This window comes from Habropoda laboriosa, unplaced genomic scaffold, assembly GCF_001263275.1.
Source record: "Habropoda laboriosa isolate 0110345459 unplaced genomic scaffold, ASM126327v1 scaffold128, whole genome shotgun sequence".
NCBI classification, from domain to species: domain Eukaryota; kingdom Metazoa; phylum Arthropoda; class Insecta; order Hymenoptera; family Apidae; genus Habropoda; species Habropoda laboriosa.
Window position 1 is genome coordinate 747,164 of NW_017100281.1, and position 12,621 is coordinate 759,784.

The 12,621-nt window shown below is 28.1% G+C and overlaps 3 protein-coding genes across 3 annotated transcripts in view; 1 reads left to right on the plus strand and 2 right to left on the minus strand.

Annotated features, from left to right (window-relative positions):
* The window catches only part of LOC108573610 (tigger transposable element-derived protein 2-like), a 1,735-nt gene extending 479 nt beyond the window's left edge, over positions 1–1,256 (minus strand). The window contains exon 1 of the mRNA XM_017936074.1: positions 35–1,256. Within this exon, the coding sequence (XP_017791563.1) occupies positions 35–1,256 (1,222 nt within the window). The remainder of the gene's footprint in view (positions 1–34) is intronic.
* A 2,609-nt stretch (positions 1,257–3,865) lies between these two features.
* On the minus strand, positions 3,866–11,389 carry LOC108573611 (DNA-directed RNA polymerase, mitochondrial). The gene is made up of 17 exons (XM_017936075.1): positions 11,195–11,389; positions 10,763–10,876; positions 10,491–10,687; positions 9,295–9,323; positions 8,826–9,181; positions 8,385–8,744; positions 7,321–7,931; positions 7,078–7,248; positions 6,677–6,802; positions 6,370–6,570; positions 5,861–6,136; positions 5,203–5,448; positions 4,974–5,133; positions 4,576–4,819; positions 4,302–4,473; positions 4,125–4,216; positions 3,866–3,983 (listed from the first exon to the last, which is right to left on the minus strand). The coding sequence occupies exons 1-17, from the start codon at positions 11,340–11,342 to the stop codon at positions 3,866–3,868; spliced, it is 3,621 nt and encodes a 1,206-aa protein (XP_017791564.1). The 5' UTR covers positions 11,343–11,389.
* A 1,150-nt stretch (positions 11,390–12,539) lies between these two features.
* The window catches only part of LOC108573612 (paramyosin), a 4,506-nt gene continuing 4,424 nt past the window's right edge, over positions 12,540–12,621 (plus strand). The window contains exon 1 of the mRNA XM_017936076.1: positions 12,540–12,559. The gene's annotated coding sequence lies outside the window, so the exon portion shown is untranslated. The remainder of the gene's footprint in view (positions 12,560–12,621) is intronic.

A 12,621-nucleotide genomic window follows, 5' to 3' on the forward strand; every position in this document is an offset into this window, starting at 1 on the left:
GCACTGTAAAATATTAATTGTTCAAATATTCTACATAACTCGTTTCTCACAATTTCGTTATTATGCTCTTGATAAATAATTTCATGTGGTTCTTCTGGGGGTTCTTCTTCAGAAACAGTTTCTTCTTTGATTTGTTCCTCTTCATGTTTTCTTTCTGCTTCTCCACAAACAGATAAAAATTCTGTAACATGTTGCTGTGTACATTCCTCTCCTGTGATAACACTTATCATGTCTTCCCAATCAAGTTGAATTTCTGTTTTACATTTCACGTCATTTGAAGGAGTAACAGGCCCAATAATTTTGTTCCATGCATTTCTAATATTACTCTGTGTAATTTCCAACCACGATTTGGATAAAATATCAATGCAATTTTTTAATGTGTAGTCCTTATAAAATTCAATTACTCCGTTATCATATGTTAGAACACGCTGTAACATTTTGTGGCGGAAAATTTTTTTTGTTTCTTCTATGATTCCCTGATCCATTGGCTGAATAAAAGTTGCGTTGGGTGGTAAATATATAATTTTAAAATGCTCATCTTCCTGTACTGCTGATGAAACTTTATGGCTTTCACAATTATCTAATAGCAAAAATACTTTACCAAATGTTTGTTTTTGATCTTGATACTCCTGTACAGACGGTTTGAAATGGTTTTCAAACCAATCTAAAAATAATGTCCGGTCCATCCAAGCATTCATTTGTGATTTAAAAATGACAGGCAAGGAAACTTCATGTTTCAAAGCCCTTGGGCTTTTATATTTGTATATTACTAGTGGCATAATTTTATGTGTGCCTAATGCATTTGTACATAATCCAATGGTAATTCTGTCCTTTCGAAGTTTATAACCGCTAATGTTTCTTGCTTCATCTTCTGCAAGTGTTTTTGTTGGAAGAGCCTTCCATAGGAGCCCACTTTCATCCATATTATAAATGTTTTCTAAATTTATATTTTTTTCTTGTATTAATTTTTTAAAATCATCTATAAATGTGTTTGCAACATCTTGGTCAGCACTAGCTTTTTCCTTACACGCTAAACGTATGCCATGGCGTTTTTTAAATTTTGACAACCACCCACGGCTCACTTTGAAACGCGAACACGATGGCAAATTTTCTTTTAATTCCCTGGCTTTCTTTAACATTAAGGCGTCTGTTACACGGTCACTAAGTGTCCTTCTTTCTGCAAACCATGCTAATAAATGTTTGCCCAGTTCGTCATACACCGGTTCTACTATTTTTCGTCGTTTTTTCTCATACATATTTTTATCTGCAAAGGTATTAATTTTTGCAGCATTTTTTTTGATTCGTTGAACTGTTTTGACATCAACGCCATATTTTCTTCCAATTTTTGAAACCGATAATAATGCTTCTTGCAGATCTTTCAGAACTTCCAGGCGTTGCTGTATATTTAAAACAATATATTTTTTCTTAGTCGCCATACTATTTTAATGTATATTGAAACAAAACTATTACTAATAACGATATTAATAGCTGTCACCTATTATGTTACTAATATGTATGTACTAGTATCTCTAATAATGACACTTATCACTAATGATTAATAATACTGGTAACAAAACTATATTTAAACAGTTAATTGAATTTTACAAAATAAGATGCACAACACTAAAAAATCTTACAAACCGCACAATACCACAGTCAAAAATCAAATGTATAGCATTACAAGTCACGTGTGTTCAAAATATGGCGGGCAGACGGAATAAAAATGGCTTAAGTTTTACAACAAAAAATATAAATGTATGATTCACAAAACACATAAAAAGTATAAAAAAAAAAACACAAAAAGTAATACTAAACTCATCGGCGTCTCACTGAGAAAAAAAGGAAATCGCCGTAACAAAAGCGCAGGTATCCCACGACATACAGATGACATGTCGGGAGTCTAATTTAGGGAAAAACGTACACGACGTTTTTGCCGCAATAAAGTCCCTACAAATGTCACACACGCAGAGCTCTCTGTTTGGAAGTGTTACGCTATTGCGTGAACGTAGCTTTAATCACTCGCACGCGTGCTCGTGAATATAGCTTTAGGGTGGTCTTAATCTAGAGATCGACGCGACAGCTGGAGCGCAATTTGAATTGTCAATAATGTATGTCTCAAAAGATAGACTGTATCTGGAAATCGTCTAAGGGTTAGATGAGTGGTACTGCGATGGAAAGTTAGAACTCGGGAATGGAAATGCTTTGTTATTGTAGTCGAAAGATTTTATTCAAGAACCGTAACTACTCGAGAGTTAAGTTTAAGCCACGTAAGTAGGTTTTCTCAACGTTTTATATCTCAACGATATCCAGTCGTGTCAAGTAGCTAGAACTCTAAGAATGCTATAAATAATTGTCAAAGGCTAGTTCTCGCGCAAATCGCTACGTGCACACTTTCCCTTGCATGTGCACATTACGTTGGCGGTTACATCGGCGTTGCGTTCCACCACTACCAACGAAGCGCTGCTACCACCATCCATTAACGAAAGATTGGGGGTGGAGTACGTGTGGGAGAAGAAGCGTCGATCTATGGGGTGGAAACTGTCTCTCGATTGGACCACCAGGATCTGGAAGGAGGACCAGCAAGGGAGGATCCAGATTTTGGGAGAAGAACAAGAAGAGAGACCTCGCGTCCAAAAATTTCCAAAGTCATTCATTCCAATTCTGTATCTCGAGTCTTGAAGCTTCGTTAATCTTAAAAGGTCTTGAACAGTTGTAAAATATAGAAGTACTAGTTGCAATGAAAAATCTTCCAAGTTTTATTTGAATATTCCCGCACCACAGCGAGCACTATGGGCACCAACCCACTATCCCTTTTCCCGTGACTACCGCAAAGTACGCAACAGAAGAATCGGTATCATCTTTTTTTTTTAACACGTGTGACTTAAGTTCGTTGCACTTGGCATGTGTGGCTAAAGTACAATGTTAAAAATACACAAATTTCGGTACTCATCACCAAAGAAAAATTCATTTACAATATGATTCTACACGTTTCAAGGAATGAAAAAGTCATTTGGCTCAAAAATAAGAGAAAAGTTGTGAAAAATGAAAAAAACTGATAAAATTTTTGAAACTTCTGAAAATTTTGTTGAGCTGAAATGTGTAATTTTTATTCTGTACATATGTAGTCTTATGTCTTCGCAACAAGCTTCTGATAAATTACAAAAACGTGATGCCAGAAAAATACATAAAATATCCCTCTATGTACTTACATTGTCTTTGGAATGTAACCCCTTTTCCCACATTGTCCGTCAAATGTAAGCTGTGTCTCCACACAATTCGTTAAGTGTATGCTGTGCCTCCACATTATCTAGGCACAGCTTATACATTCAACGGATAATGTGTAGAGATATTTCATGTATTTTTCTAGCAAACCGTTTTTGTAATTCATTCAAAGTGATAATAAAATGAAATGAGCTATTCAATAAGTATTAATAAGTAAATGTAGTCATAATTATATCATGCTTGGTCTCATTCTGATCAGAACAATCTCATCAATGTGTTATAAACTTTTTCATACAGAAAAAGTTAAAAATAAAAAAGTTTAAGCATCATCCTTATTATAGCATTTAGTATGCTGGTTTTTAAATCTTTCAGTTGCCTTAACTTTCATTTCACTACTTTTATTTGTCTTTGTTTGGCGCACTACAAAGGTGAGCTGTGAGGCTGGAAAAACAGTCTCCGTCTGCCGAAACTGTCTCAATTCGGTTTCGAACTGAAGGACAATGTGAGAGGATTTACTGTATTAAAATATGATAAAATCAATATAAAATAAGAATCAAACAATATGTAAGTGAAATATTTACAAGTTACATGTAATTTACTTTTATCTTTAATGTGCATAAAATTTGTAAAACTTCATTTAATTTTAATTAAAAAAGTATGTAGATGACAGAACATTATTAATATCGAAAGTGCCTTTTGATGGTACACTCGTTAAAAATTCTTGTACTTCTTTTACATCAATCAGTTTACTTGGTTGTTTCCTATAATCATATTATACTTAGTTTAATGTGTACACTACGTTGTGGTAACATTAATATTGTGGTATTAGCATTAAAAATTATATTTAAAATCATTTAACATATAAAAATAAAAATGTATAATGTTTCATAAATATTACTTACTCATAAATTTGTACGTAACGGTTTACAAAAAAATCAGCTAAATTTTCAAGAATAGGCTCAGAATGAAGAGCAACAAATTGTTCTCTGCATATCTATAAAAGATAATAATCATATCATATAATAAAGTATGAAAAACATTTAAAATTTTAAACTATATTCATTTTATATTATACTCACTCTGTTCATGGTATCTACAGTACAAGGATGAGTCCAAAAGCAATCATGTACCGAGACAAAGGTAACATTTTCTTTATTACAATGTAAACTAGTAAGCATCATATGAGTGGAATCCAGAGAATGTATAAAGTTTGGTGGAAAGGCATTTCTCTGTTTCATTGTATCAGGTTTCCTACAGGTAAAAATTACATTCTTTACCAAAATATTTTATTTTTTAATATTATAAAATTAATTTTATATATACGTAATTGTGAAATTGAATACTTTTACTAACTCAGTGTTTTTGATAAAATTTTTATGAAATTTTTGTTTAGTATAAGGTTGTACAATAGGAAGACCCAATGGAGTAATCCATTCTACATTTTCATAAAAAATGGAAGAAATAATTCGAGCACACGCTGTAAGCCAATCTTGAATTTCTCTTGCACTTTTGAACATTGTTCTTAAACTATAAAATGTACGATCAGCTAAATATATACTGGCAGACCAAACGTGTTCCATAGGAAAGTTTACTGTATCTATACAAAATTGTAAACAGTGAAATAGAATATACATATATAAGTACATAATGTGTGTATATATTAGTTCTTATGTATAATAGTTCAGTGAATCAGATTGTAGATTTTCCAATATATATAAATTAATTCTACAGAATTGAAATTAAATATTTACCTTCCAATTGCTTTGCTATTTGAAGTTTCGCTCCATATTTTGTTACACCATATACTGTTGTCATCACAGTTTGTTTTATAACTTTTCTTTTCACAAATCCCTTTAGTACTTGTGCAATTTTAATATTATTTTTTGCATCAATTTGTCGTTGCTTTTCAACCTAAAAAGTAATACAATTTTTTTTCTTAACAAAAGATTTATATTGATATCTACAAAAAGCAAAACTTACAACAGATGCAACTGTCACATATACATCTTGTGGAGAATCAAATGAATATAAATTGACACTTTCTGCACCAATTTGATCTCTGCCAAGTGCTGCATAATGCTGAAGTCCATTACAACTTCCATCTTGATGCACTGGAAACGTACTTACATATTCTTCTACCTTTGGTGTCTTTAATGCATTTGCTATTTCTATACACGCTGCTAAAGTCTGCCACGGTTCTTCTGATTGTGCCCACCACATTTTACCCTTCACAGTATAAATGCCAATTCTGTTTTAAATTATTTTGAATATTCGATACGAAAGAATACATATACATTTACTTAGAAGAAATGTGCATGCACGACCTTAGGGAAACCTATTTGAATGAGCTTTTAACTGTAGCTTCAACTTATTGTTAGTGTTACAGTTTTAGTTTTAGTTTTAACTGCAATATTATAAATTTTTGAAACTGCTTAGGAGGTGTACCCTATTACTTTACCACAACAATGTTCATTAATGGTATTGCTAGTACAAAAAGATTCATTCAAATTTGTTTTCTTAAGATTGTACATATTCCTTCTTGGTATAAAAATATCATTATAAATTTATCTTACAACTTTATTTTGTTTTTCAATAAATTAAAGAAAGCATAGTATTGTCATTCTAAATAAAAACTTACTGTTAAAGGTTTAGCAGCACTATCCAATATATTTTCCATATTTTCATTTGCATATTTAAGACGTTCTTTAATTGAACTTCCCTTCTTAAAGTTAGTTAAATTAATAACATGTAGTTTTAACCAATCTAATCCATTTGGCCCTAAGGGTTTTCCTTTTGCAAATAAAAGTAAAGAACGACCCAAGTCAGATGATAAATGGTTTAAATGTGGAGGAACTGGATAAACTCTTCCTCTAAAATCCAAATTATGCGGCAGCCAAAATATTTTGTTCCTGAACTTTAAAAATAATAAAGAAAGCTAATATACGAGATTGTAAAGTATATAAAATTATGTAAATAATTACAGAACTGTAAAAATTCATAGATTTTGTAATCTATTTTGTAGTCTAATATTTTATACCAGTAATTTTAGTTTAATTATTATTTCATTAAACGTACACATACTCTATTCATTTATTTACAACAAAGTAAGTATATGAAAATGCTGTTTGAAAGAATGAAAATACATACATGATTAGCAATTGATAGCTTGTATAGAGCATCACACCACAGAGAATACATGTCAAACTTTTGTTGCTTATATCGAGCCCATGCTATTGCTGCTTTCTGTTTTTCTTCTGCAGTAGCATTTTTACTTATAGGAGATGGTTGAGATAATACAGAAATTGATTGAGGAACATTTAATTCTATAGAACCACCACTTTTAAAAATCTAATTGCAAAAATGTATATACATTAAAATTAGTAAATACATAAATGCTACTTCACATTTGTTACTAGTAATACTTATTAAAAACTTATTTTAATATTAAAATTACCTTAATTACAATGTCGAGTATAACAGTATTAATTCTCCATGGGATAGAACTAAGTTGATTTAATGAATCAATTACAGGAAATAGTTGTACTGATGATGCTTTTTGAAGCTTACGCCATGAACCATTCTGAAAAAAATTTAAACATAAGGTATTTTAATATTAAAATTGTGCAAGATGATTCATCTAATATTATTGTCATTAAAAAAAATTTATTTATTTAAATATACTTTTGAACATATTAACACATACAATTTTTAATTTAGAAAAAGAAAATTTTATTCTAGCAATGTGCTAGAGAAAAATATAACTAAAATGGAAAGCACAAAAATGTGATAATATTAAATAGATTATTTTCCATTATGTTACATAGATACTTAACTAAATAATAATTGCAAACTTACAGTATGATCTGGAATTCTTATAAAATCTGTTTTTGTTATGAGATATCCTCCTGAATATATTGATACCCATGGACGTGGTGGACTATGAGAAGGTAATTCAAGTGAATCAAATGTTATACTTTTTATATGTGATTCTTTATATAACTTTGACACAAAAGGATGAGGCTTAATCTATAACATAAAAATTAATTTCATGTATTAAAAAGGTATTTATGTAATATTTAATTTGCCTTATAAACGAACCTGCTCTGACAAATAAGTTCCACTGTTTCTAAATAATGTATAAAATGCAGGAATAGAACATTTTAAATCTTGTCCTTTTAAAATATCAGATTGAAGTATTATGTCGTTTAATATAATATTATATAAAAATTTTCCAACATTTATAATTGTATCCATAGGCCAACGTAAAGGTATGGTATGTAAAGGTGCACCATTTTTTACTTTTTCATGTTCATAATATTGCCATATGGTACGATTATTCGTATTACTTAAATGTGTCACATTTTCAGGGTGTTGGTACCAATCAAGATACTTTAAGTAGACACTAACTATATTATCCAATACTCCAGTACATTTATTAGTTTCAATTTTATTTCGTACTTCATATTTTCTATGTATGTATTTTCCTAAATTGATATATAATCCTTTAAGAGATGAACTATAATTTTCTAAACCTCTAGCTATCTGTCTAATTTCTCGCAATATAGCATTTATATAGTATTCCTTATCCAAAACTTCTAAAAATGGGTGTAGAACCATTAAATTGTTATGAAATTGGCACTCCTTTTGCTTTAAACACTTTAGGTTCCTTTCAAAAGCTGCTAATGCTGCCTTTTTCCAATAGCTTTCTACTTTGTTAATATTTTCCTCCTAATGAAAAAGAAAAAACAATTATTGTGGTATCAAACTTTTAAGGTTTATATAAAGAAAATGTAAATTTTAATCATTTAAGTGTACATAATAGGTGGTTGCAGAAATACATCCACAAAGTGCCAATGAGTGTGGTAACACTTCTATTATTTCATATGATAAAGTGTTTAACAGTGATTACACAACTATTTTGATTATTATTTATCCAATACTTAACATTAAGTGTCAATTAGTTTGCAACAAATCTTAATATAGTATTCAACAATTTATTGTTTTCCTTGGAATGTATCATCAATGGACCTACTTTAGAGATGTAACAGCAATTTTTTACACTAAAAAGCAGAAGCGCGATCGCACAGTATACCACTTAACGCTTAAACTACTGTTGAAGAAAGTAAAATTATATTGAAATATTAAACAATAAAATATTATACGATATCTTACCGATGTCGAAGTAGTATTTAAATTTTTCTCATCTGCTTCAATACTTGGTATCTGCACCTCAATAGTACATTCATTTTCAAACTGAACTTCAAAAAGCTTTTTTAATTCTTCAATAGTCAATAGTCCTTTTACTGGACTTTCATAATTATTCTTCAGTGGAATTGTACTTAAAAGTTGACATTTATATTTAGTACACTTCTGTGTATAAGATGGCTCAAAATGTGGCATTAATATTTTAATTAGTTTCAATACATTTTTTCTCTGATCATTTTTCAAACATGATTTATTAAAGATGTCAGAAAAAGATATATTATAACTATTCATTTCACTATTTAATTTTTCCAATAATGCTACAATGCAAAATAAATATATATATATTTATATTATATTATGTTATGTTATATAACTTATATAACTATTTATAAAATTACCAATTCTGTTATTATTTGTAGTCTCTCTTCCTAAAGCATCAAATATGTAGGTATAAGTTTGTGGTGTTGGTGTTAACGAGTCTTTTTTAATTAGATCATATAACTCTAAAACTTTTCCAATTTTTCTCTTAAAAGCATAAGCTTCCAAAAGTACATTATAAAGTTCAATATGTTGATCACAATATGCCTGTTTATTTTGAAAACTTTTTCTATATTTCATTAGAGTATGGTCTGCTCTAGTTAACAACCCACACCTTAAATACACTTGCATACATGCTAACAAATTTTCAGTATAGTTTTGTTCAGTGTATTTATTCCATATTTTATGTAATTCCATCTCTTTTTGTGGTAATATTCTATTTTTAAAAAATAGTTTATTCATGAAAGATTATTATTAATTAAAATTAGAAAATGAGATACTAACCAAAATTTATTAAAATAATAATAAATATTCAATAACTATACGTACATGAAGAATAAATTAATAAAATTAAAAGACTATATCATAAAGATTTTAAATTGTAAAAATTCTATTATATTTTTCTATAGTGCACTTATTTCATATCTTTTAAAACCAGAAAAATAATCTGATTTTAATACAATTAAAATAAAAATTTATATCATGCCAAAAAAATATTATATTAATACAAGTTTTATTTAATTGTTTAAGAACCAAAGAATGTGTAAAGCTTCCATACTAATATATTGAAAAGTTAAAACTTAATCTACATACACTCCAAATTTTATGATATATATATATTATTATACAAGATGAACAATATCACACAATAACATCTATTATTATCAGTATTAGTAAACCAATTAACATTTTTTTCATTATAGATTATACAATTCTGAAAAATCTTCAAGATAGCTATGTTAAATTTGTTTGTATTTTTTTACAAGATTTTAAAGTTACCTTCATTATTTTTATGTATAATCTTATAGTTCTTTTTTCTATTAGTAAACAAGCAATAACATAAATTATCAAGTATAGCAAAGAATATACTTTTTCACTTGAAGAAGCAAGGTGGCAGAAGGGGAGATGGTTCAATTATGCTTCTTAATCTGCATATTATACTTATATTTATTATACTTACACATTTGATTCCGATATGTTATTTAATCTTTTATTTCTTATTGATTTATTACTTTCAAAAAACTTTTTCATTATCAGGAAATTTCTCACAATGTTTTATTTCATCTTTAGATATTATATCTAAATTTTTTCCCTGTTGTATTATAAATATACAATAAGTAAATATAAAATCATATTATGTTTAAATAATTACATCATGAAGTTATATAGTAATATACTTATATAGCATAGTCATATAAAACAAACTTTTACAAATATATTTTTAGCTAAAAGATGTTTTTTTATCTAATATCATTTTAATGCACAACTAACACAAATTTGCATACATTTTTTATAAATGACTCCTTATAAGCAAGTCAAGAGGTAACATATTTAAAAATAAATTATTTACATTCACAAGAAATTTTGTATTGACATCAAATACTTGAAATAATCAATTTTCCCTTACTGATATTTAAATTTTACAGTACTACTATTTTTTTTAAGTTATTAATTTAACATTTCAAATGAATTAATAAAACAATTTATCGTATTTGAAAAGAAGAAAACAGAAATTATATACTTACAATATTCAAATTAATTCCATTATCACAAAAAACATGGTAATCCTCCATTATATTTTGTGAATCAAAGTTTTCATTAATTATAGGACCTTTAATATCATATGCATTATTTATATCAGATTGCTCCACAAACATGGATACATCAGATACTGGTAATGTTTGTACTTTAGTCCCTTTATTACTAGCTTTTTCATTTGTTACTACAACAAAAAGAATATAATATAGAAAATTAAGTTTTACCTTATTTATGCAAAACTTTCAATATAAAAGTTTACCTGTTAACAGTTCAGTATACTTTTTAGTTCTCTTTTTAACTTTTTTTTTTATTGGAGAATGATCTAATATATTTGCTGTTGTACTACTTGTACAAAATTGGTCATGTTTCACAACTATAAATTAAATAATTTTATATGATACTTCAAAATAAGTAAAACATGAATGTAAATGTAAATTTATATTTCATAATCAAAACAAGGAATATGTGTAAAATAATATCTGTTAGTTTGTAAACAAATATATATCACATATGTCAAAAATTATGTATGTAAAGATTGTTAAAAAAGGAAAACAAACACTGTGCAATGTTTAAGTAAAAAAATAATCCTTTATAATATTAATAATGTCATTGTAACTAAGAATATAAATTTTAAACATATTCTTAAGAAATATAAATTTGTTTATAAAACTCAACATAGTATTAAACATACATTTTAACATTTTGCGGTGATAGAAATTACAGAAGGAACACAACCGCATTGAACGCTGCACAATTCCTTGCTGCTTCGATGTAAACAAAAAACCATGCGGTAATATCCGTTTTGTAACTGGTGTTACAAAAAGTTTGTACATCTTCATACAATTATATAAAATTGTACATAAGCCATGTAATAATTAATCATCATATGAATAGTAGCCAATTTATATACAAAAATACCATTCTATACAAAGTAACTTATACCACGAATCGAAAAACATTTTACAACCACGAATGACCTGAAAATATAGTTAATAGATAGCAATATCATTTTGCATATCTTTTGTAATATAACTCCCGCTTTTATTTAAACTTGGATACTCATTTGTAAAAAAAATCACATTTATTGAATCAGTTAAATGATCCATATATTCTTAATATATGAAATATCCAATTACTAAATTATAGTTATAATGACATAAACTTACAGAATATTGATATAGGGAAATCAAAACATTTTTATAATGTCTACAAAAATTAGTTTTTTTCGTATAATAATTACTAAAAATCTAAATTTAAAATATCTAAACATATAAAATTGTATGTTCTATTTCAAAAATTTTCAATTAATAACAAAAGCACGGATGAGGAATCATATTATGGGACTTCGTGTCACGATGAAATTTTTAACATGTATATAATTTACATAAATCTACAAAACTTTTTGATGAGTACTACATGCTTCTGAAGTTTGGCCGTAACTTTTTTCAACACCCTGTATATAGGAATGAGTACTGGAGCAAACACTCCTTTGGTAGAAAATTGAAGATTTGAGATTTGATGAGATATTTGGTGGTCACCGTCTCAATCACTTAGACGTTTGGGGAATTTAAGAGATTCGCAAATGTCCATTTAAGAAACCCAGGCGCCTAGGAAAATTTTCCTTAATATTGTGTTAGGTAGTGTTAAAACACAATAGTATTATGTGAGATTATGAGTTTTCTCTCTATTCTTTTCTTTGTTTTCAGACATACTAAATTTATCAAATTTAGACTAAATATAATATTATTAGTATACATTTTTGCTTTAAATGGTAAAGAAATAAATTGCTATTCTATTAAAATGGATGTAAGTTTAATGATCACTTTAGAGTATTTCTTAGTATGCAGTGCATAATACCCTTTCTGTTAGTACAAAAAGTGACCGCTACTTGTCGCTACATAATAGTATATACCTTGAGTTCACTTTTTTAAAAATCCAAATGCAGACTTAGTTGATAATACTACAATCAGTTCTTCGCAGATCGAATAAGAAAACAGTACGTTCTTCTTTACTCGACTTCTTGTACACAAAGGAATAAAATACGAATATTGTTTATGTAAGTTAAGTTCATACTGTATTTTAAAACTTGAATATTTCGTATTTATATTTACCGATAAA

Coding starts and splice junctions, on each gene's coding strand:
- LOC108573611 (XM_017936075.1), bottom strand. CDS start 11,342: ATGAAGATGTACAAACTTTTTGTAACACCAGTTACAAAACGGATATTA. Junction 5,134..5,202: donor ATGTGACAGTTGCATCTGTT/GTAAGTTTTGCT, acceptor ATTACTTTTTAG/GTTGAAAAGCAACGACAAAT. Junction 4,474..4,575: donor AATTTTATCAAAAACACTGA/GTTAGTAAAAGT, acceptor TTTTACCTGTAG/GAAACCTGATACAATGAAAC.